The 25,839-nt window shown below is 37.5% G+C and overlaps 1 protein-coding gene across 1 annotated transcript in view; it reads right to left on the bottom strand.

The window, feature by feature from the left end:
* Positions 1–25,839, bottom strand: part of TNKS (tankyrase) — a 152,734-nt gene that overhangs the window by 93,108 nt on the left and 33,787 nt on the right. The window contains exon 3 of the mRNA XM_061134811.1: positions 18,835–18,930. Coding sequence (XP_060990794.1) covers positions 18,835–18,930 — 96 coding nt within the window. The remainder of the gene's footprint in view (positions 1–18,834; positions 18,931–25,839) is intronic.

Genomic DNA, 25,839 nt, shown 5'->3' with positions numbered 1-25,839 from the left:
TATTGAGCTTCATTAAAACACATAAAACATAGTAAACACATATTATGTTATTCTACATCATGAAAAGATACAAAGTCTTCCATTGAAAAATACTCAGGAAAACCCAGACAGTCAAACAAATAAGGAATTAGATAAACAAGATTATACAGTATTATCCACAACATTTAAACATGGCACTTGGTGCAATCCCAAAGAAAGGCATCGCCTAAAAATGCTCAAACTACCTCACAACTGCACTCATCTCACACACTAGTAAAGTACTGCTCAAAATGCTCCAAGCCAAGCTTCAACACTACATGAACTGAGAACTTCCAGATATTCAAGCTGGATTTAGAAAAGGCAGAAGAACCAGAAATCAAATTGCCAACATCCGCTGGATCATCAAAAAGCAAGAGAGTTCCAGAAAAACATCTATTTCTTCTCTATTGACTATGCTAAAGCCTTTGACTGTGTGGATCACAACAAACTGTGGAAAATTCATCAAGAGATGGGAATACCAGACCGCCTTACCTGCCTCTTGAGAAACCTGTATGCAGGTCAAGAAGCAACAGTTGGAACTAGTCATGGAACAACGGACTAGTTGCATATTGGGAAAAGAGTATGTCAAGGCTGTATATTGTCACCCTGTTTATTTAAATTATATTCAGAGTACATCATGTGAAATGCCAGGCTGGATGAAGCACAAGCTGGAATCAAGACTGACAGGAGAAATATCAGTAACTTCAGATACAGAGAGCGAAGGCAATGGCAACCCACTCCAGTATTCTTGCTTGGAAAATCCCATGGACAGAGGAGCCTGGTAGGCTGCAGTCCATGGGGTCGTTAAGAATCGGACATGACTGAGCGACTTCACTTTCACTTTTCACTTTCATGCATTGGAGAAAGAAATGGCAACCCACTCCAGTGTTCTTGCCTGGAGAATCCCAGGGATGGGGGAGCCTGGTGGGCTGCCATCTATGGGGTTGCACAGAGTCAGACACAACTGAAGCAACTTAGCAGCAGCAGATACACAGATGACACAACCCTTATGGCAGAAAGCGAAGAAGAACTAAAGAGCCTCTTGATGAAAGTGAAGGAGGAGAGTGGAAAAGGTGGCTTAAAACTCACATTCAAAACATGAAGATCACGGATGGCATCTGGTCCCATCACTTCATGGCAAATAGATGGGGAAAGAATGGAAACAATAATAGACTTTATTTTTTTGGGCTCCAAAATCACTGCAGATGGTGACTGCAGCCATGAGATAAAAAGACGCTTACTCCTTGGAACGAAAGTTATTACCGACCTAGACAGCATATTAAAAAGCAGAGACAGTACTTTGCCAACAAAGGTCCGTCTACTCAAAGCTCTGGTTTTTCCAATAGTCATGTATGGATGTGAGAGTTGAACTATAAAGAAAGCCGAGAGCCGAAGATTTGATGCTTTTGAACTGTGGTGTTGGAGAAGACTCTTGAGAGTCCCTTGGACTGCAAGGAGATCCAACCAGTCCATCCTAAAGAAAATCAGTCCTGAATATTCACTGGAAGGACTGATGTTGAAGCTGAAACTCCAGTATTTTGGCCACCTGATGCGAAGAACTGACTCACTGGAAAAGACCCTGATGCTGGGAAAGATTAAAGGCAGAGAAGGGGACGACAGAGGATGAGATGGTTGGATGGCATCACTGACTCAAGGACGTGAGTTTGAGTAAGCTCCAGGAGCTGGCGATGGACAGGGCGTGCTGTGGTCCATGAGGTCACAAAGAGTCGGACAAGACTGAGCAACTGAACTGAACTTGGCCCAAAGTGTACTTTAAATAAAAGAGAAAGTAACATTGACATTGAAAAGTCATAATTAAGATGAATATAGGGAAATATAAAAGATCCAAGAATTTTCTATGAAGTTCTAGTCCTTTAAGGGTCAAGTTAAGAATTAAAATATGAAGAAGGGTAAGTATAAAAACATATCCTTAAGAAAAAGGAATGAGTAATATTGTAGACTTCTGGTATAAAGATTACTTCTATTCTTAACTGAACTTCTTTTCCTTCTACTTTATGGCTAGCCTTTTCTTCTATAAATCATCATTAACATTACTACCTGGCATGCTTTTGTTTTACAAAGAGTACAGGCAAGCAGTTATTTTATTTTCTCTTATTAGGTTTTAAAAAAAGAAGACTTATTTTGCAAACAAGTTCACAAAATCATCTGCTCTTCTGGAGGAAAGGATCCTCTCCCATGTCTGTCTGTTATTGCCACTGGCATTCTAATAACTTCTAAAAAACCAGGACAGGACATTTTTATGTCCTGTCATAAGCAAAATATCATTCATCTTCAGTGCAATGGAGGATAATAGAATAATAGAAAAACAACATGTGGCAAGATTAGAACATCAATAAAGAAAGAAGGATTCTTCTTCACTCACCTGGGGCCCATTTCCAAACACTGAAGCCAAATACACATAACTAGAATTATAAAGAGCAATGAATTTTTCCCCACAAAGAAAAACTGTGAGGGGAAAAAACATAAATAAAATTTGATACATAGAATGTTCCTCTGCTTCAGAAAGAAAAGAAACATGATACAAACTGGGGATGATGAAATTCTGATAATCCACAAATCAAAGGATAGTCAAGCACTCCTTATCTAGTACTGATTTCCTGTCTAATTAACTTCCTAATAACTACTTCTTTTAAAAGAAATCCCCACATATAAAAAACAATACTTGTAGTTATTTCAGATTATATTTTCCACTTTCATTTAAAAAGACTTGAGTATATGATTCACTGTATTTCTCTCCATGCCCTGTCAGGCTATCAACTCAGATGACTTTCAATATCCACAGCAAAAAAAATCTAGCAATTCTAAAACTGTCAGAGGCTGATGATCAAACACACTTTTTTTTTTTTTGGCTGCACCAGGTCTTAGTTGCAGCATGTGGGATCTAGTTCCCAGGCCCCCCTGCATTGGGACTGTGGGCGGACTCTTAGCCACTGGGCCACCAGGGAAGTCCCAAATACACACTTTTCAGTAGATACTCTTAAGTTACTGACACTGTAACTAAACCTTATCCTTTCCCTGAGAAAAGAAAACACTGCTCCTTTCACAGAAGGAGAAGGCTCATTTGATTAAAAAGCTTCTTAGGAAATAGTCAGTACCAACCTTGGGCCCACTATGACCATGTATCCTCAAAAGAACCAAAGGGAATATACTCCTGCCCAAGTAGGAACATTGAATTTACTGTGTTCTTGAGGGGACAAAAAAAAAAGACAAAAGGGTACAAATAATATTTGTTTCAAAACAATCTCAACAAATCTAATGCCCAAGAGTTTTCTTCAGGACAAGACAGAAAACAAGGAAAGTTAACAGTTTTAAAATGACCATAAGATGGTGTTCCATCTAAAACAAGGCAAAGAAACTTTTATTCATAGAAAAGAAACAAGTATTTAATTTTGAGGCAGTAAAAAATAGAAAGATGCTGGCTGGGAAAGATTGAGGAAAGGAGGAGAAGGGGACGACAGAGGATGAGATGGTTGGATGGCATCACCAACTTGATGGACATGAGTTTGGGTGAACTCCGGGAGTTGGTGATGGACAGGGAGGCCTGGCGTGCTGCGGTTCGTGGGGTTGCAGAGTCAGACATGACTGAGCGAATGAACTGAACTGAACAAATAGAAAAGGACACCCACGCAGTTAAAAGTAAAATGTAAAGGAAAAAAAAAAGGGTTAAGCTTTTCCTAAACACTAGTAATGAAAAAAAAATGAGACTATCTGAGGATGAAAAGTAGAAAAAAATAGTACAGGGTGACCATATAATTTATTAACCAAACTGTCACATTTTTGTGTGTGTGTGTGCGCCCAGAGTACTAGTTTTTAAGATCTTTTCATTTGAAACAATTTCAAACACAGAGGAAAAACTGCAAAATAGGAACAGAGAATTCCTTTGAAAGTGAAGTTGCTCAGTAGTGTCCGACTCTTTGTGACCCCATGGACTGTAGCCCACCAGGCTCCTCGGTCCATGGAATTTTCCATGCAAGAGTACTGGAGTGGGTTGCCATTTCCTTCTCCAGGGGATCTTCCTGACCCAGGGACTGAACCTGTGTCTCCTGCATTGCAGGCAGATGCTTTACTATCCAAGCCACCAGGGAATTGCCTCTCGCCAATTTTTAATATTTTGTCCATGTTTTTATATCCTCTCTTTCTCTTCTATATCTATCTCTATGTAGGTACACTGAAGCAATAAGTAATTTTTCTAAACTATTTCAGAAACTTGCAATACATCATGTCTCTTTGTCTTTTATTACTTCACTGTTTATTTCCTAAAAACATGGATATTTTCTTATGTAAGCACTGTACAGTAATTAAAGTCAGGAAATTTAACATTGGTACAATATTTTTATTTAACAGAGAGTACACATTCAAATTTTGTTACTGTTCCAATAATATTCTTTATAGCACTTTCCCCCTCCAGTCCAGGATCATCTATTTTGCATTCAGTTGTCATGTCTCTTTAATCTCTTTTAATTTGAAATAATTCCTCAGCCTTTGTCTTTCCTGACATTGACATTTTTGAAAACTACAGGCCAGTTATTCTGTAGAATGCACCTAAATTTGTATTCGTCTAATGTCTCCTGGTGAGATTTAGTTATGCATCCCTGGCTAGAATACAACATGAGAGATGCTGTGTCCTTCTCAGGTATTACATTTGCCAGCACTCAAGGCTTATCTGACTCTCACTGATTATATTAATTTTGCTTCCTCAACAAGTATACTGTCAGATTTCTCTACTGTATAGTTACTGTTTCCCCCCAAGTAATAATCAATCTATTGGCAGCCATGCTCAGAACCACACAAATATCCTGCCTCATCGAATCTGGTCCTTGAAATTTAGCATCCACTAAGGATTCTTGTCCCAGCCAGTCTGCTACCGTGGCTGCAAATGGGGATTTTCCAGTTCCAACAGTTCAATCCACATTTATCAATGAGCATTCGCGCAGTGAGACGAACTCTCTCTACTTATTTATGATCACTGGATGAACACAGCTCTTCCTATGTTACCTAATGGGTTATAATCCTTTACTCTCACTTATTTTGATGGTCAAATTGTCCTAGATTTGCTCAGTGGGAGCCCCTTCAAGATGGGGCTTTTGACATGCCCCTGTGTCCTTTAGACCTGCTTGCATTATTGTTTGAGCACTTCCTTACTTTCCAGCACATTAAGATACTCCAGGTTCATAATACCTTCCTCAATCTAGTCCTGAAATCAATCTTTTTTTCCCTAAAGAACCCCTAACTCATTTACTCCTAACACATTGACTCAATCTTACAGTACACCTAAAGTAGTTTCATAATTACTATATCACATTACTGCAAAACAGCTTAATGGAAGGAATTCAGGGTTTGTTTGAAATTGCTCTTTTTACCCCATTCTTGACTGAGGGCCTGGTGGAATGCCGCAGTCTTACAGCATGGCCATGAACCTGCAACTCGTGATGCCTTTTCCTCTGTAAAGAGGGGAAAGGGTTAAGAAAAGCATTGTCTCCTAGATTGTCAACACCCTCCCAGTCCAAAGCTTGGCTAAACTGCCCCCTAAGTAAATGGGTATACACAACTCGTTTGCCTCTTCCTACCAGCTAGCACATGTTCCTTCCTGACATCTGCTTATACAGCATGTTGGAAGGTGTGAAAATGTAGGTGTAAGGCAAACTCTAGTAGAAAATATCAGGCATAAAAGTGGGTATATGTTCAAAGGGGAGGTTTTTCTTTTAGGATAACTTATATTTTTTGCATCATCATATCCTGCTCCATTTCCCTCAGCCTTATGAATGAGTAACGTTAGGCAGGCACACTGACAAAGCTGGAGTGCAGCAGGAAAAGATGGTTTTCTACAAAAATTCTACTAGGAAACTCTCCAACACTAACTTACTTTAATTATGGAGCCTCTCTGATCTGAAATAATTACCAATTACTCCCTTTATTCCACTCAGGGACACCTCATTTTTAAAATAATAAAACCTTACGCCATGTGTTCAATGACTGTTTAAAGTTTCAGAAAAATAATTCTCCTACATTAGACCAACTAGGAAAATATTGGCTGCTGGGCTATTCCAACCTTAGGGCTGAGCCAAAGAATAAATGGAAATAATGAACACCACAGAAAGAAGACCATGGAAGATGGTATTATCTACCACTTACCAACTGATAAAGCAGCAAGCTGTTGATAACTATCACTTCTGGTCACAATTATTTCAATTGTAAACTCATAATTTTGCTTTTGATTCAGCTAAAAAAGCAAACATATTTCACAGTTACATTCTCTGCAGTATTATGTTACTAGAACTGAGAGTCCAATCATATCCCTCATAACTCACAGTTGCTTAAATTTATGTTTCTGATCAGTAAATAGCTTTAGAAAGATAAGCATGCCATCCAAACTGTCCCTGCTGTTCATGCAGTTACATTCAATGCTTAAATATTCAGAGTATATATATGAGAATAGACTGATTTCAAATGCTATAAGAACCAACCAAAAATAGTTCTAAGACTTCTAGGAAAATGGAGTAGATGTACTTTTCCATACTTTTCTAAGTACACCTTTAAAAACCTGGATATCATATATAAAATATACATTAGAAGACTCAATGATGGACAGAAGGCACACTGGTTAAGGACCTTGGTACCCAAGGAAAGACATGGTGGTGAGTTCCCAAGTCCTTTTTGTCCCATATATCCAGACTTTGCAAATATGCAAAAAGGCAAAATGGTTGTTGGAGGAGGCCTTACAAATAGCTAAGAAGAGACATGAAAGGCAAACGAGAAAAGAAAAGATATATCCATCTGAATACAGAGTTCCAAAGAATAGCAAGGAGAGATAAGAAAGCCTTCCTCTGTAATCAATGAAAAGAAATAGAGGAAAACAATAGAATGGGAAAGACTAGAGATCTCGTCAAGAAAATTAGAGCTACCAAGGGAAAATTTCATGCAAAAATGGCACAATAAAGGACAGAAACGGTATGGACCTAACAGAAGCAGAAGATACTAAGAAAGGTGGCAAGAATACACAGAAGAACTATACAAAAAAGATCTTAATGACCCAGATAACCATCATAGTGTGATCACTCACCTAGAGCCAGACATCCTGGAATGCGAACTCAAATGGGCCTTAAGAAGCATCACTACGAACAAAGCTAGTGGCAATCTGTATGTCTTCTTTGGAGAAATGTCTGTTTAGTTCTTTGGCCCATCTTTTGATCGGGTCATTTATTTTTCTGGAATTGAGCTGCAGGAGTTGCTTGTATATTTTTGAGATTAATCCTTTGTCTGTTGCTTCGTCTGCTATTATTTTCTCCCAATCTGAGGGCTGTCTTTTCACCTTGCTTATAGTTTCCTTTGTTGTGCAAAAGCTTTTAAGTTTCATTAGGTCCCATTTGTTTATTTTTGCTTTTATTGCCAATATTCTGGGAGGTGGGTCATAGAGGATCCTGCTGTGATTTATGTCGGAGAGTGTTTTGCCTATGTTCTCCTCTAGGAGTTTTATAGTTTCTGGTCTTTAGACTATACTATAGTCTAAGACAAACTATACATTTAGATCTTTAATCCATTTTGAATTTATTTTTGTGTATGGTGTTAGAGAGTGTTCTAGTTTCATTCTTTTACAAGTGGTTGACCAGTTTTCCAGCATCACTTGTTAAAGAGGTTGTCTTTTTTCCATTGTACATCCTTGCCTCCTTTGTCAAACATAAGGTGTCCATAGGTTCGTGGATTTATCTCTGGGCTTTCTATTCTGTTCCATTGATCTATATTTCTGTCTTTGTGCCAGTACCATACTGTCTTGATGACTGTGGCTTTGTAGTAGAGCCTGAAGTCAGGCAGGTTGATTCCTCCAGTTCCATTCTTCTTTCTCAAGATTGCTTTGGCTATTCGAGGTTTTTTGTATTTCCATACAAACTGTGAAATTATTTGTTCTGGTTCTGTGAAGAATACCGTTGGTAGCTTGATAGGGACTGCACTGAATCTATAGATTGCTTTGGGTAGTATAGTCATTTTGACAATATTGGTTCTTCCAATTCATGAACAGATATTTCTCCAAAGAAGACATACAGATGGCTAACAAACACATGAAAAGATGCTCAACATCACTCATTATCAGAGAAATACAAATCAAAACCACAATGAGGTACCATTACACGCCAGTCAGGATGGCTGCTATCCAAAAGTCTACAAACAATAAATGCTGGAGAGGGTGTGGAGAAAAGGGAACCCTCTTACACTGTTGGTGGGAATGCAAACTAGTACAGCCGCTATGGAAAACACTGTGGAGATTTCTTAAAAAACTGGAAATAGAACTGCCATATGACCCAGCAATCCCACTCCTGGGCATACACACTGAGGAAACCAGATCTGGAAGAGACACGTGCACCCCAATGTTCATCGCAGCACTGTTTAAAATAACCAGGACATGGAAGCAACCTAGATGCCCATCAGCAGATGAATGGATAAGGAAGCTCTGGTACATATACACCATGGAATATTACTCAGCCATTAAAAAGAATTCATTTGAATCAATTCTAATGAGATGGATGAAACTGGAGCCCATTATACAGAGTGAAGTAAGCCAGAAAGATAAAGACCAATACAGTATACTAACACATATATATGGAATTTAGAAAGATGGTAATGATAACCCTATATGCAAAACAGAAAAAGAAACTCAGATGTACAAAACAGACTTTTGGACTCTGTGGGAGAAGGCGAGGGTGGGATGTTTTGAGAGAACAGCATCGAAACATGTATATTACCAAGGGTGAAACAGATCACCAGCCCAGGTTGGATGCATGAGACAAGTGCTCGGGGCTGGTGTACTGGGAAGACCCAGAAGGATGGGGTGGGGAGGGAGGTGGGAAAGGGGATCGGGATGGGGAATACATGTAAATCCATGGCTGATTCATGTCAATGTATGGCAAAAACCACTACAATATTGTAAAGTAATTAGCCTCCAACTAATAAAAATAAGTGGGGGGGGGGGGGGGACAAAGCTAGTGGCGGTGATTGAATTCCAGCTATGCTACTTCAAATCCTAAAAGATGATGCTGTGAAAGTGCCGCATTCAATATGTCAGCAAATTTGGAAAACTCAACAGTGGATAACAAGTTTGGAAAACTTGCCCAAAGAAAGGCCAGGCCAAAGAATGTTCAAACTACCGCACAACTGCATTCATCTCACATGCTAGCAAAATAATCCTCAAAATTCTCCAAGCTAGGCTTTGTACATGAACTGAGAACTTCAAGATGTTCAAGTTGGATTTAGAAAAGGCGGAAGAAACAGAGATCAAATTGCCGTCCGTTGGATCATAGAAAAAGCAAGAGAGTTCCAGAAAAACATCTACTTCTCTTTTACTGACTAGGCCAAAGTCTTTGGCTGTGTGGATCACAACAAACTGTGGGAAATTCTTAAAGAGATGAGAATACCAGACCACCTTACCTGCCTTCTGAGAAATATGTGTATAGATTAAGAAGCAACACTTAAAGCCAGACATGGAACAACAAACTGGTTCAAAATTGGGAAAGTAATATGTCAAGGCTGTATACTGACATCATGTGAAATGCCAGACTGGAAGAAGCACAAGCTGGAATCAAGATTGCCAGGAGAAATATCAATAACTTCATACACGCAGATGACATCACCCTTATGGCAGGAAGTGAATAGGAACTAAAGAGCCTCTTGATGAAAGTGAAAGAGGAGAGTGAAGGCTTGCCTGTCCATCACCAACTCCCGGAGCTTGCTCAAACTCATGTCCATCAAGTCGGTGATGCCATCCAACCATCTCATCCTCTGTCGTCCCCTGCCTTCAATCTTTCCCAGCATCAGGGTCTTTTCCAATGAGTCAGCTTCTCACATCAGGTGGCCAAAGTACTGGAGCTTCAGCTTCAGCATCAGCCCTTCCAATGAATATTCAGGACTGACTTCCTTTACGATTGACTGGTTTGATCTCCTTGCTGTCTAAGAGACTCTCAAGATTCTTCTCCAACACCACAGTTCAAAAGCATCGATTCTTCAGCCCTCAGCTTGCTTATGTCCAACTCTCCATCTCTGGTGATGAACAGGCAAGCCTGGCGTGCTGCAGTCCACGGGGTAGCAAAGAGTCGGACATGACTGAGTGACTGAACTGATATAGACTTTAAGAACTGAAGAAGCTAGCAACTCAGAAAACGCCATTAGGTCCAGACAAACAAAAGTCTGTTCTCTCAAACCAAAGGACCAAGACAGGTACAGTCTAGCATGACAGCAAACCTTTAGACAATAATTGCCTCTTCCAGTCAAATACTATAAAAATAAATAAATACAAAGGCAAATAAAAAGTCACATCTCAAAACAAAACCAAAAAACACTGTAGCTCCACCCCTACTCATGAAGCAAAGGCCTTGGGATTAGCCTAAATCTGCAAGCTCATTAGGAACCAAGATTTCATCTTTGCCAGGTAATAATTAGCCCCTCCTCACCACAATGTTGGTGGAGACAACAAACTTCCACAGATTTTCACTACAGACCAGTTGTAATGAAGTCACTGTTCCTTTCTTCCTGTGATCCCAGTCAAGGCCATATGGGGAAAAAAGTCAGCAAGGATAGAGTAGAACTCAACAACACTATCAATCAATAGGATGGAACAGACATTTATAAAATACTTCATCCAACAACAACCAGAACACATTTTTTTTTACATGCCCATTGAACATATACCAAAAGAGACTACATTCTAGGCCATAAAACAAAAAATTTTTAATGAGAAGAATTGAAAACATAACAAGTGTTGTCCAATCACAATGGAATCAAATGAGAAGGTATATTAAAAAGATTATAAAAAAATCTCCAAAACTTAAGATTCTAAGCAACATACATCTACTAAATATCTGTGAGCTAAAGAGAAAGTCTTAGGGAATTAAAAACTAATACACTGAACTAAATGAAAATGAAAATACAAAATTTGTGTATTTTAAAATTTGTGTACAGTAGTACTTAGAGGGAAATTTATGACACATTAGAAAAGATGAAAAATTACAAATCAGTTTTCTAAACACCTCAAGAGCCTAGAAAAACAGTGAAAAAAGCCCAAAGTAAGCGGAAGGAAATAATAAACATAAGGACAGAAATCTATATAATGGAAAAGAGAAAGAAAATCAATGAAAAAATGACTAGGTTCTTTGAAAAAGGTCAAAAAACTTAAGGAACTTCTAAGCCACATTAATAACACAGAAAATACACGGACCTCCCTGGGGGTCCAGTGGTTAAGACTCTGCCTTCCAATTCAGTGGGTGTGGGTTCAATCCCTGCTGGGGGAGGCTAAGAGCCTACATGCCTTGTTGCCAAACAAACAAAAAGCCCCATAAAACAGAAGCAATGTTGGAACAAATTCAACAGAGAATTAGAAGACAAAAAGAGAAAGCACAAATTACCTATTATCAGGAATGAAACAGAGGATAACACTATATATCTTAAAGACATTAAAAACTGTCTAACAAAGGAAAGGTCCGTCTAGTCAAGGCTATGGTTTTTCCAGTGGTCATGTACAGATGTGAGAGTTGGACTGTGAAGAAAGCTGAGCACTGAAAAATTGATGCTTTTGAACTAAGATGTTGGAGAAGACTCCTGAGAGTCCCTTGGACTGCAAGGAGATCCAACCAGTCCATCCTAAAAGAGATCAGTCCTGGTGTTCATTGGAAGGACTGATGCTGAAGCTGAAACTCCAATACTTTGGCCACCTCATGCAAAGAGTTGATTCATTGGAAAAGACCCTGATGCTGGGAGGGATTGGGGGCAGGAGGAGAAAGGGACAACAGAGGATGACATGGCTGGATGACATCACTGACTCGATGGGTATGAGTTTTAGTAAGCTCCGGGAGTTTGTGATGGACAGGGAGGCCTGGCGTGCTACGATTCATGGGGTCGCAAAGAGTTGGACACGACTGAGCGACTGAACTGAACTCAACTGAAGAAAGGAAAACTACAATCAACTCTATACACAGAAATCTGACAGCTTAGATGAAATTCCTTGAAAGGTAGAAGCTACCAAACTCACACCAGGAAAAAATATATAACCTAGTTAACCCTGTATCAATTAGGGATAAAGAATTAATAGTAATCTTCTAAAAGAGAAAGTACCAAGTCCAGGTGGTTTCACTGGTGAATTCAACCAAACATTTATTAAAAACAAAAACAAAAAAGAACCTCTTTCAGAAATCAATCTCATCCAGAAAATAAAAGCAGATAGTTGTTGTTCAGTCGCTCAATCACATTGACTCTCTGCAACCCCATGGATGACAGTATGGCAGACTTCCCTGCCCTCCACTATCTCCCAGAGTTTGCTCAAACTCATTTCCATTGAGTCAGTGATGCCATCCAACTATCTCATCCTCTGTCACCCCCTTCTCCTCTTGCCTCAATCTTTTCCAGCATCGGGGTCTTCTCCAATGAGTTGGCTCTCACATCAGGTGGCCAAAGTATAGAACACTTCCTAATTCATTCTATGAAGCCAGCAGTACCCTAATACCAAAATAGATAAAGGTATTACAAGTAGGGAAAACTACAGAAGAATATCTCTGGTGATGGAAATGTTTTGTAGTCTTGAGTGCATCAATGCTGTGATACCATACCACAGTTTCACTAGACATTATTGTTTCACTAAGTGAAAGCAATACAGAGGGTACAGGGAACCTCCCTATATTATTTCTTACAATTGCATATGAATCTATAATTATGTCAAAAAAAAAGTTTAATAAAAATTGCAAGGAAAAGAGTTATTAACCCTTATAATACTGAAGTATTAATGAATTCTAATGTCACATGTGCTATTTAAGAAAGCAAATGTTAACAGTAATTATTGTAAGAATTTTTTAAAAGAACCATTTAAAATAGCAATTTGGTTGTAGCTGAGGTATTAATACAAAATGCAGTGAACACTCTATAAGACTGCTATAGTTTATTGTGGGAAATGACAACTGCTCTCAGGGTACACACTAACAAGTTATTATGCTTCACAAACAGGTGATTTTTGATGAGTTGAAAGATAGTGCTGGTTTTAATGATGCAAGCCTGCTGGCTTTAATTACACAAAAGGCTGATAGGAAGACAGTGAAATACTAGAATTCTGGGTTATTTAAACAGAAAGTTTCTATTCTCTTCCACTCCATGTATTTATGTCTGTTGTTATGTTGTTTAGTCACCAAGTTGTGTCTGACTCTTGCAACCCCATGGACTGTAGCCTGCTAGGCTCCTCTGTCCATAGAGTTTCCAAGCAAGAATACTAGAGTGGGTTCCCATCTCCTTCTCCAAAGGATCTTCCAGACCCAAGGATTGAACCTGGATCTCCTACGTCTCCCACATTGGCAGGCAGATTCTTTATTATTGAGCCACCTGGGAAATTCATATTTCTGTCTAACGGCCTATAACTCATATAAGGCTTACACACTTACATTACTTGAGTTGCTTCTTAACTATGAATAGCTCAAACATTTTGATTATTAGATCTTTCCTTATAGATTCTAAATAAAGCTCAAACATTTTGATTATTAGATCTCTCCTTATGGATTCTAAATATTGTTGTCTTAATATTTCAAATGAATGTTGAGTTCAAGCCTACTGCCTAGAGAGCAAAGACTTAAGAAGAACAATTATAATGTTGGATAAATCAATTTATTATCCAAATAATTTATTATTAATTTATTATTTTTATAAATTATTATCCAAATAATTAACTTTTTATAATAATACAATGATAAATCTTGCAGGCAATATTAATCAGGTAAATCTTGTCTTCAATCATGGGAGACATAGTAAAAATGTACTACACATGAAAGGCGATAGGCTATACCATAGTACAGGTGATGTGCAAAACAGTCAATTAACAGAACGACGACCAAGGAAGAGTAAAAATGAGGCCGTGCCTTGACATCTGGAATTCTGATGTGACAGCTGCAGGAAGTTTGATCTTTCCAGAACTGAAATATTCTCAATCAAAGGAGCTATCCAAGAATTCTATTGATAAAAGGCTCAGTAAATATCTTATCCATCAGGTATATACTGATTAAAAAAAAAGAAAAAACTTTAATGCATTATGTTTTAAGAGGCGTACATGACTATTAGCAACTCAAAATAACTTTTAAGAAGCAGAAAATTTAATAATCAGACCCTAGATATACTTGTTTATTCAATAGTTTCACATACTCATCCAAGTCCTGGGTACAATGGAGTCGGCAAGACAGACAAAAGCCCGAATTCTTGTGAAGCTTTCATTCTATTGGGGCAAAAAAATAATGACAACAAACTAATGCAATTTCAGACACTGTAAAGAAAATACAGTAATAAATCCATAAGGGAATTAAAGTAAGCTAACTGGATTGAGGACAAGAAGCCTTCTCTGAGCAGTAAACATCTTAGTGGAGATCTGACCGATGACCCATGTGAAGCTCTGGGCCAGTTGTTCCAGTTTTAGTAAAGAGCTTGTGTTGGTCCAGACAACAAAATGGGCTTCATCGGTTGAGCAACAGCAAGCATCCCACTGCAGCTGAAGCAGAGAGCTCAAGGGAGAACACAGAAGAAGACAAGATCAGAGATGCGCAAGGCAGGGGTCAGACCATGGAAGGCTATGGTTAGAGTCCAGATTTTATTCAGTGGTAATGAGAATACATTAATGAAGTTTCTAATCACAGCACTGATTGATCCTTTAGAAAACTCACTCCAGCTATAGTGGATGCAGAGAGACCCATTACGAAGCTACCGCTGTCAGGAAAGAAAGATGATGAAAAGCATGTACTAAGGCTAGGGCAGGGAAGCTGGTAAGAAATGGCTGGCTTGAGGATTTGAAAGTATGGTAGACCTGAACTACTGATAGGTTGGTTTTGAAATGTGAGAAAAAGAAAGGAATCCTAAATTTTTGCTTAACTAAAACCTAGCAATCAAACCTACAGGGTTCAGATCATTTTAAGTATTCACTGATCATGCTGAAGGTTTTCATTTTATCTGAAAAGCAGGAGGAAGCAGTGGAGTAGAGTAACAACAATACAAAAAAGAGATAGGATTCCAGATAAACTTTGTTGATATAGCACACCAGGCTCAGCAAGCTAAACATTAAGACCCCCTCAATGTTGCCTTTAGACTGAGCCACAGTTGATTTCTTCTAAAAAAAGAGTCAAAAGCAAGCCCATCAATCATAGATTAGAATCGCCTCAGAAATGCAACAAATCCAGATTAAAGTTTATTCTTGAGACACCCTGGTGCAATATATCCCTCTTCCTTATTCCCCTACCCCTAAATCTACTAGGAAACTTCTGGGACAAATTACCTTGTCAACCCTGTGATCACCTAAACTCACTGCTACATCCCTGTCATCCTTGGTTCTGCCAGCCATAACTCTCCTTTGGCCATCTAGCCTTTCCCAAACTCTCAGCCTCAATCTGCTGTCACTTCTTGTTATGACCCAACTTCCCATTCTGCCCCACAGAATCCGCTTTACATGATTAACCAGTGCTCCTACATCTTTATCCTCTTCAATGAATACTCTCTTTATCACCCACCTTCAATTTACATGTAGCTCTCTCAAAATAATACCACATACAGCACAGTCCTTTAAAAAGGAAGTCTCTCATTCACCAAATTCTCTATTTCATTCAGAAATAGAGACGTGTGTGGATGCTAAAACTGAATATAGTAAAGAAGATAATGCCAATGGAACTGATAAAATAACTCTAAATTCATAAGAAAGAATAAAGGATGAAAACAACCTACCTAAATGGTAAACACTAGAGGATTAGCTCAAAACACTAAAATGTATCCATAGAAGGATACCATTAAGTTCTTTATAAATTCATGTTGTGGAAGAATACTTAGTACCTTCTGGGAATATTCATATAACTCAATTTTTAAAAAAGATTATTAAGCAATATATAATGTATAAGGCTGATTTCATTAAAGAGAAAGAAGAATGTGGGGTGTGCGTGCTAAGAAAAAAAGGTTATAAATAAAATATACCAAAATGTTCTCTCTAGGTGGCAGAATAATGAGCATTTTTTTTCTTTTTTGTAATTTTCCTATTTCCCCCAATTTCTAAATGAATATATTTATATACCTAGGAACAAAGGTCAAAATTAAAAATTCATCATCTTAACACAGTGAAACTGCCCCTCAATGAAATTTACACAGGCTTGTTTAAACTTTTCCTATCCTTGTTTCCTAAAAAACAACAACAACAAAAAAACAAAATCATCTCCAAGTCCTTCAGTTGACTGCCCAGAACTTCAGACTTATAAACAAAAAACAAAAACCCCTCAAGATCTCTTCTAAGCATATCAGTCACTTAACATAATATTTCAACAAAGAGTTTAATGAGTCTTTACAATTAATTATTCTCTTAAAAATGCCTAAATGACTAGCCAAAGCAGATGGCTATATGCTGGGGTCCCTTAGCTGTAAAACCAGAAATATGTTGTTGTTTTATACAGCTCTGCAAAAACCCATGCATTCTTTATACAGAAAAGGGTATTAGTCATTTATATATTTAATATTCAGTAAAAGAGATTTTCACGTTGATAATTTCTTTTTAAAATTATACACACACCTATACTCAATTTTAGCTAATGCACAAAAACAGTAAAATAAAAAATACTGGAAAGTCATCTTTGGCAATTAAATTCCCAAAGAGGAAAAAAATTAAGAACAGAAATTTCACCCTCAAGGTAAGTAATGGTACTACAACTATATCTGGCATAAAAATAATGACACATCATCCAGAATAATCTCTAATAACTCTAAATTAAGGCTTTCCTTTCAAAAGATTCTCTTTTTATCAGTGCTCAACCTTTTAAATTTAACATTGGAAATATTACTTCTACCATAATTCCATCAGAAAGAACTGCTTAGAAGAGAACCTGCATGGGCAGAAACACATTTTAGAATATATTTCATTGCATTATATAACACAAATGTGTAAATATCATTAGCGTATATTTTCCACAAACATTTTCCACTAGAATGTTTTTCTTATAAATCATACCTGAAAAGTTGTATATCATTTCCAAGAGAGCATATTCTTGAAAAAAACAATTAATGAGCTCAGTATTACGACCAAGAAGAATTTAATACTTTCCTACTAAGCAAAATACAGGCTAGATGCTTTTCAAGTGAAGTTTAACAGACATGGTATTGGCCCTCCAGGAAATCTTTGGGGTCTATGAGTTATTCTGCCAAATTTCTTTCCCAAACTAACAGGCAATATAATCTCCCATGAAATTCATTTCTAATTAGAAGATAGCTTCTTGTTGTTAATAACATATCCAAACTTTGTCTTTTAAAAAAAGTGAAAGTGGATCTAAGCAGCGCTGCAGTAAATGAACAAATGAACGATCTGACACACGGACAAGGCAGGTGCTGAGGGCTGACGAGAAGGAAAGGTCAGGGGGAGGACACAGGCAGAGACCGCCTTGGCCAGCTTTTGTAACACCCCTCGCTTGCTGTCAGTGCCATTTCTCCTTTGGTCGGAGACCACTTCAAGGCTGCAGCTGTTGCCCAGGGCTTTGTTAAATGGAAAAACTGAAAGGCTGTGGAACCTAAACAGCAGACCTGAGGCTAGAGACTTTCATTTCATTATTTAAAACTTCATAATTACAGTTAAATTTTTTCTTATCTACTCTGGTTTAAAATAGCTTTATGCCTCTAGTGTATGTTATCTTGATTCAGCAACCGAATCACCTAACCTTTTATTAATTTAGATAAATCAGATAACTCAGATTTAGCAGAGATTATATTAATTTTAACACTGAGGGAAGCTGTCTTTCTATGCAGAGTAGTTAAGCAAAAGTCCACATATTTTTAAATCTTTCTGTATATAGATATTTTTCATTCATGTCAGGGACTTTGTTAAAAATGGACTCTAAATTTAAAAGTGAATACAAGATTTATTTTTCTCAAGCTTGGACAAATTTAAAAGGAAGCTAAAAGTCATTTACTTTCATGCAACCTAAAACAATACTGTTAGCAATGCAGTGACTAAGAGGCTCCAAATTACAAAGGTCAGTTAAGTAAAAGGCAAAGGCAGCAGAACTCAGAAGCTAAGAATAAAAACAAAAATAGACCCAACACAGCATTTTGCAAATGAAGATCAATGAAAATGGTTGCTCAATATCACATCACTCATAGCATTATTTCCTATGTTGTTATTGAGAGCCTCTCTATTCCAGCATTTCTTCTTTGCTGTTCTTGACATCTGCCTTAATAAAACCAATACTTAAGCCCAAATTTTTATTATCTGAAGTAAAAAGGCAATGCATGGCCTCAGTTAAAAAGTACGTACTTAGATATCATGGGGAGAAGATAATGATAAAAAATATAAATAGAGTGGCAAGGGAGGAGCAGCACCATATTTTATTTAACTACTGACCTCAGCAATGAGGCAGCAGGTTGTTTTTCTGATCAAAACTACTTTTATAAAGTAACACAAATGCTCTTGCTTGCTCCATAGTGAAGGTCTCCACAAGAATAAACTGAGACGATGAAGTACAGGAAATGAGGATCTAAACCATAAAAAAAGAAAGTCTAAAATATGAATAATTATGTTCTCATTTCATGCTGTAATTCTCAGAAATTCTAAGCAGAATAAGCAATCCTATTGTTTCTGCTGTGACAGTATAGCAATTAAGGTTAACAGTTAATATAACAAATAAATAATAAAGTAGAGGTAATGGCATATATACTTCTTGAGCTTTTATGATTAGGAAAAAAAAAATAAAATTCAGAGCATAAAGGTTTTATACAAGCAAGCTGACAGATCTAATAGCTAGTAGATAGGACAATTGGGCAGCTCTGTCTCCTTACCTGTAAGGACGGCTTTGGCTGAAGGATCTGCCAGGTCCAGGGCTGACTTCCCATCGGTGTTCCGAATGTTTGGATCAGCTCCGTGCTGCAGCAGCACTGTGCAGGGAAAGCAGAAACAGTATCTTACCTCGGGGATACAAAGATTATTTACTGGTAAGTGTCGCCTCGGCATGGTGTAGGCATAAACATACATTGCACAATTTTTTTTTTTCTCTTTCAAGAAAAAAAAGCAAAGGAAGAAAAAGCAAGAAAGGAGGAAAAAAAGCACTGCAGCAAAGGCTCCTCTCTAGAGTACAGCGAAGTTGGCAACTTGTGGTACAGTATTATCACGTGACTGAACATCATAAACATGAAACTAGAGAAATCTTGCCACAGACAGTTTGGGTTTGCCTCCTTCGGGCGGCAGGATGGGAGCTGTGTGCTCGCTGCCTCGCACTGGGAAATCTGCTCGCAGTGAGCTGCCCTGTCTGTCCTACACTGTGGCTGCTTGTTGCTGCTGCTGCTTCACTGCTGAACTTCCTACCGCTTCCTTGCCTCAGAACGGCTGTAATACTGGGTAAGCCTTTTAGTGCTCACCGCTTACATACGTGGAAACTCACCAGAACACACTGGCTGGCTTCCAGGAAGTTTACCAGACACAGCAATGCATGCAACTCAGGTTCCCTGCAGCCAAGCTGCAGAAAACAACTGCCTTCCACAATAATTCTGGCCGTCAAAAACTTCTAGAATCAGAAATTCGATCACTATAATATATGCTGAGGAATGAATGTTACACATGCTATTATGGGTAAAAAGTAGCTACAGAGAATTTTGAGAAGTGTAGGCTTCCAAAAGAAAGAATCACTGTTTATTAATTCAAAAGATTTCAAATACATCTGGTATGTGTGTGTATAGGGATGGTCAATCACAAGTTATTCTAACAGTTCAAATTTAACACAAGATTTTGTGTACTCCTGGAGAGAATAGGAGTTACTACCATTTACCAACATTTTATAGGATAAATTGAAAACAAAGTAGAAATATTCACTTCAGATAAATGGTTAAAGACATTATATAATGACTGTTGTGTGTCCCAGATTTTCATTCATTAATAGTCTCATGCTAAAGTACATACAGTCTTTTGGAATATTGGGAATGCAATCCTTATATATTACTAAGTAATAAATCCTGCTGTTTATAAGGCTTTTCCATTCACTTTAATGCACCAGCCACTTAGTCAATGGCTTTACTGTAAGGTACAAAGGAACAGCCTTATCTAGATTTGGGAGGCAGATGCTAGGACAACGTACACCAGCATCTCTTGCACTAAACCTTGGGTACTTTGAGATCTGGAGTAATAACAACTAGCCATGGCTTAAAAAGATGCAGTGAGATTTTGTCAAGACTGTCTATAATATTTCATTCTTGATTGTAAGCATGAACATAATTCATTTCCATATGTTTATAAAGTGACAAGAGCTAAGTAGCACAAAATAGCAAGTACCATAATATCAAACATCATAATATCAAACTGCAATTATTCTTTCATCATATAATGAATAAGCTTTCACTGCAATTATGTAATTTTTTATTCCAAGAAATCCCAACATGAAGATTTGGCTTGTAATGGGTCTATATCATGAAGTAGGCTCATGTATCAAATGTAATGATGACAGTTATTGCTCTATCTTTAGTTGTTGAGTGATCACATGCAAAGGGTAGAAAAACAAAGAAATAATGGCTACCATGAAAAGCTCAGTTTTTTTTTTATTGCATACTTTGAGAACTTAAGAACCTGCTTTAAACAAGAAGTAAAGAAATATGTTAGTTTAACAAGCCTAGATGACAGTATGATGGGAGCTTTGACTCTGCAGTTTAATGAGTGGCAGAGGCAAAACACTGAAAGCCTACTGATCCTCCAAAAGTCACCTAAAGCCTCAACCTTAGCTGTTATATCTTTGCTATCTGCAACAGAAATCTGTCCTTACGGTTTAGCTGCAGTTTTGTTTTGTTTTAGCTCACTTTTAAAGTATTAATCTTTTCACTAGAAATATCTGTTTTCTTAACATTTTTGAGTCATATGCATTTCATTCACTGGACTTGAACACACAGAAATATCACTGCAGAGTTATGTAGCAACAGGGAAGAAGCTGGATTTTCCAAGCCACATGCTGATAACAAAATTCAAATATCAAACCATTTAAATTGACCAGATATGGGTAAAAAACTCACAATACTGAGCAGAGTTAAGAGCTTTAGGAACAATAACTGGACAGAAAAGATCTAAACTTACTTAAGTTTTTAGAAAAGGACAGCACTGAGGAGATTAAATGAGAATAGAAAACGGCAGCAAAAGTACTAAGGACAGAGACTGATAATATGTATCAGCTAATAATAATATTTAAAGCACATTTTAGATTTTATTTGTACTCTCAACTCTAGCACTAACTACTAATTCTATGCTTTGTCCTAGAGCCAAACCTTCAGATTTTAAGTTTTTCTGTAAAGGCCCAGAAAGAAAATATATTATGCTTTATAGATCATATGGTCTCTGTCCCAACTACTCGGCCTTGCCTCAACTCCATCATTATACAGGAAAAGCAGTCACAGACAATACTTATAGGATGTGTGTGGCTCTATTCCAATAAAACTTCATTAAAATTTGAATTTTATATAATTTTCATGTATAAGGAAATTTACTATTATGGTGAATTTTAAGAAATCACTTAAAATATAAAAACAATTCTTAGCTTAAACGTGTCGTAGCTCAGTCGTGTCCGACTCTTTGTGACCCCATGGACTATAGCCGACCAGTCTCCTCCGTCCATGGGATTTTCCAGGTAAGAGTACTGGAGTGGGTTGCCATTTCCTTCTCCAGGGGATCTTTCCGACCCAGGGATCGAACCTGGGTCTCCCTCATGGCAGGCAGACGCTTTACCCTCTAAGCCACCAGGGAAGCCCCTGGTGTCTTAGCTTAAAGAACATATCAAATACAAAGGATGATCATGGCCCATAGTCATGTTTGCCAACCTTGACGTTGGGCAGTAACAGATAAAGTGTGGGCAGGGACAGACCAAGTGCGGTCTATGGACTGTTCTAGTCCCAGAATTCTCTGTAATCGACATTGAGATAATCACAAAAAGTAAGAAGCATTTAAAACTGTGTATGTCATGTAAAAATTACTTTTTCCAGTACTTTGTCTTTATTGTAGTTTAAAAAATTATTGGCCTGCCATTCATTGTGGAAGGAAAAAAACTGGTCCCTAACCACAGCTTGAGGAGCACAACTTAGACAATTACCAGGTCTACAGAGTGAAGGAGCTGGACTGTGCGGTCCTTAGTCACTCAGTTGTGTCCAACTTTTTGTGACCCCATGGACCCCATGCGACCCCACCATGGCTCCTCTGCCCATGGGATCCCCAGGCAGGAATACTGGAGTGGGTTGCCATGCCCTCGTCCAGGGGATCTTCCCAATCCAGGGATCGAACCCAGGTCTCCCACATTGCAGATGGACTCTTTACCGTCTGAGCCACCGGGGAAGCCCTAGAGAGATGATTTCCAGGTATCCAGAATGGTCTTAGGCTTCCCTGGTGGCTCAGACAGTAAAGAATCCACCTGCAATGCAGAAGACTCAGGTTCGATCCTGAGGTTAGGGAAGATTCCCAGGAGAAGGGAATAGCTACCTACTCCAGTATTCTTGCCTGGAGAATTCCATGGACAGAGGAGCCTGGGGGATTACAGTCCATGGGGCTGCAAAGAGTTGGACATTAACGAGGAACTAACACTTCCCTTGTTCAGAATGGTATCAAATCCCTGATGATGTTTTTAGATTTATAGTCTAAGCATTAATATCTAAAATCTTAAAAAAGAATTGCCTCAAATAGATCTTTTTCCTCTCTTGCTTTAAGTCAAAGAAAAAAGGAAGATTTATTTATCTTAACACTATCTAACAAAAACAAAACTAAAAGTTGAGACTATAGATCAATGAAAGTTGTAGGGTACATACAAAAAAGTCAACTTCTCGAGCAGTTGCTCAAGTTAAATTTCTGTTTCACATTATTCTCCATGAAGATTTGTGTGGCACTATTTTCTCATACCAGAAGAAGAGCACATACATAGGGCAAAGATAACAACCACGGCTTTCAAGAATGTCAGTCTGTACTTCAAGTGGTGACAAGTAGGACTCTCAATGCTAAAGGCTTCAAAATTTGCTTTCAAAGTTCTTTGCTACCAAAAGGAATAATAAAATATGACTACAGATAAATAATACAATAAGAAATTCATTTTGTAATAGATTCTTCTTCAAAAGTAGCATATATGTCTGAAGAAAGTCCCCTAAATACACAATCAATACACAAAATAAGGTTTGAAGGAAAACCAGGAAACTAAGATCTGAATGATATTCAGTATGTAAATCTGAGACTACTGGAGACATTCAAAATCTCTTTACAATATCTTTAACCAATTAGGGCATTATCAAACCTCAAATCCCAAATGACTAGGCTGTACATCTCAAATTCATTTATCTCCTTTGGAAATTAGAAGAGTGGAGAAAATATAACAGCTAGCATACATAATAACAGGGAGTTAAAACTAAGGTAAGATCCCAATATTCAAAATGACGTTCTCAAAAGAGCTATGGCTGAAAGGACATGTGATTTTCCTATTTCTGGGACAAATGTTCAACTATAGTAAACCAGATTCAGAGAGCATGCCTTCAGCCGGTGACCAATGAAGCAAAGATAGAAATGGACTCATTTAATTCCTCAAAACTTTAAGTATTCACACCATTTTAATTCTTCCAAACAAAAAGAAATGTTTTTATATACATGCAAAAAAGTCTCATCAAATTCCTAGAAAAAATATGAAATGCTATAATGGTAAATTATATTTAAGTACAGGCATTAATAACTGATTTAAGAAGATGGAAGAAATAGAAGCAATATGAATTTTCCAAGCTAAAAATGCAGCAAGGCTTTTAGGTAAATTATGAAAAACCATTTGTATAGTTTTCACTTTTAATGGCAGAAATTCACCTATTAAACGATGGTAAATTCCTTGTTATGTGAATTTTAGAGCTACATTAAGGATCTAAAACTATTCATCACAATGAACAGATATTTAATTTTAAAAGAAGCTATGTTTATATTGAAATGTTTTACAAGTATTTCAATATCACCTTACTCTCTTAAGAGTACAGAGATACTCATCTGACTGAGTTTCTAAAATTAAATCATACAAAGCATTAAGTTTATTAGATTTTTCAGCAAATAAAAAATTTTAAAATTTAAAGCAAAATACCATGGAACCAAATTTTAACTAGCTGTAATCTTCAATGCATAAGACAAAAAGATACACAAACTGCTAGTATGTGAAAAGATGCTCAACATCATCATTCAAAAGAAAAATGCAAATGTAAAGATGGGCAGCAATCCATCTTTTATTATTAATGGTACTAAGTATTATTGAGAATATACTAAACTGGGACTCTTACACATTGCTGGTGGGCATATGAAGTGGCACTTAACTACTCAGAAATCAATTTGGCAATTACTTACAAAGGTAAATATACACTACTGCTACATGCTAACATCCTACTTTTAGATATTTATCCAAGAGGAAAAGAAATATAGCCATACAAAAGATTTGCACATGAATGCTGCATGTTTATTTAGAACAGCAAAAAAATGAAAAACATCTCAATATTCATCAACAGGTGAAAGGATAAGCAAATTTTAGCATATCCATACAAAAAAACTCTACTTAGCAATTAAAAGAAACAAACTATTGACTTACACTTTGCCAACAAAGGTCTGTATAGTCAAAGCTATGGTTTTTCCAGTAGTCATGTAGAGATGTGAGAGTTGGACCATAAAGAAGGCTGATGCCGAAGAACTGATGCTTTTGAATTGTGGTGCTAGAGGACTCTTTAGAGTTCCTTGGACAGTAAGGAGATCAAACCAGCCAATCCTAAAGGAAATCAACCCTGAATATTCATTGGAAGGATTGATGCTGAAGCTCCAAAACTTTGGCCACACGGGAAAAGCCAACTCATTGGAAAAGACCCTAATGGTGGGAAAGAATGAGGACAGGAGGAGAAGAGGGCAACAGGGGATGAGATCGTTGGATGGCATCACCGACTCATTGGACATGACGGTGAAGAACAGGGAAGCCTGGAGTGCTACAATCCATGGGGTCACAAAGAGTTGGATATGACTTAGGGACTAAGCAACAACATACTGGAGGGATGAAATCTCTATAACATGATCAGCAAAAGAAGCCATACAGCAAAGAACCTATTTCTAGAATAGAAAGCTAATCTACTGTGACAGAAAACAGATCAATTGTTCTCTAGGGATGACAGAGGGGGAAGAGAAAACTGACTGCAAATAAATACCAGAGAACTTCTTAGAGTGATAAAAATGTTTCATAAAATTACAGTAGTGATTACATGGGCCTATACATTTGTCAAAACTCATCAATACACATACTTAAAATGGATGCATTTTATTTCATTATATCAAACTAATTTTATGTTAGAATTCAATAAAGTTGATTTTTTTAAAAGCTCAAAGAGGGGTCTCACCACAGATTAGAAACACCTGAAGAGAAATTTGCTGACCTCAAAAATATGTCAATAGATACTTCTAAGAATGCTACAAAGAGAAATAATCATGGACAAAAAATGGAGCGAGAATAAGTTGTAATCAAGTCTTCAAAGAAAAAGAAACACATACACGTTTGAAGAAATAATGCCTAAGAGTTTCCCATAATTAATAAGACAAAAAAAAAAAAAAAAAAAGACAGCAATTTACAGGTTCAAGAAGCTCAAACAGGATAAAGTCAATGATACAGAAAAAAATATTACACATATAAATGAGGAATAACTACGATAAAAAACAGGTAATAATTCAAGACAAGTCAATACATTAATAGAGTAATAGTACAACACACCAGAGGTAAATATCAACAATTTGCAAAACTACCCTAACTATAGCATATGTCAGTGGCTCAGCTGTGTCCGACT

This window comes from Dama dama, chromosome 32 (genome assembly GCF_033118175.1).
Source record: "Dama dama isolate Ldn47 chromosome 32, ASM3311817v1, whole genome shotgun sequence".
NCBI classification, from domain to species: domain Eukaryota; kingdom Metazoa; phylum Chordata; class Mammalia; order Artiodactyla; family Cervidae; genus Dama; species Dama dama.
The sequence above is the reverse complement of the archived record's forward strand: the minus strand, read 5'-3'. Positions and strand labels throughout refer to the sequence as shown.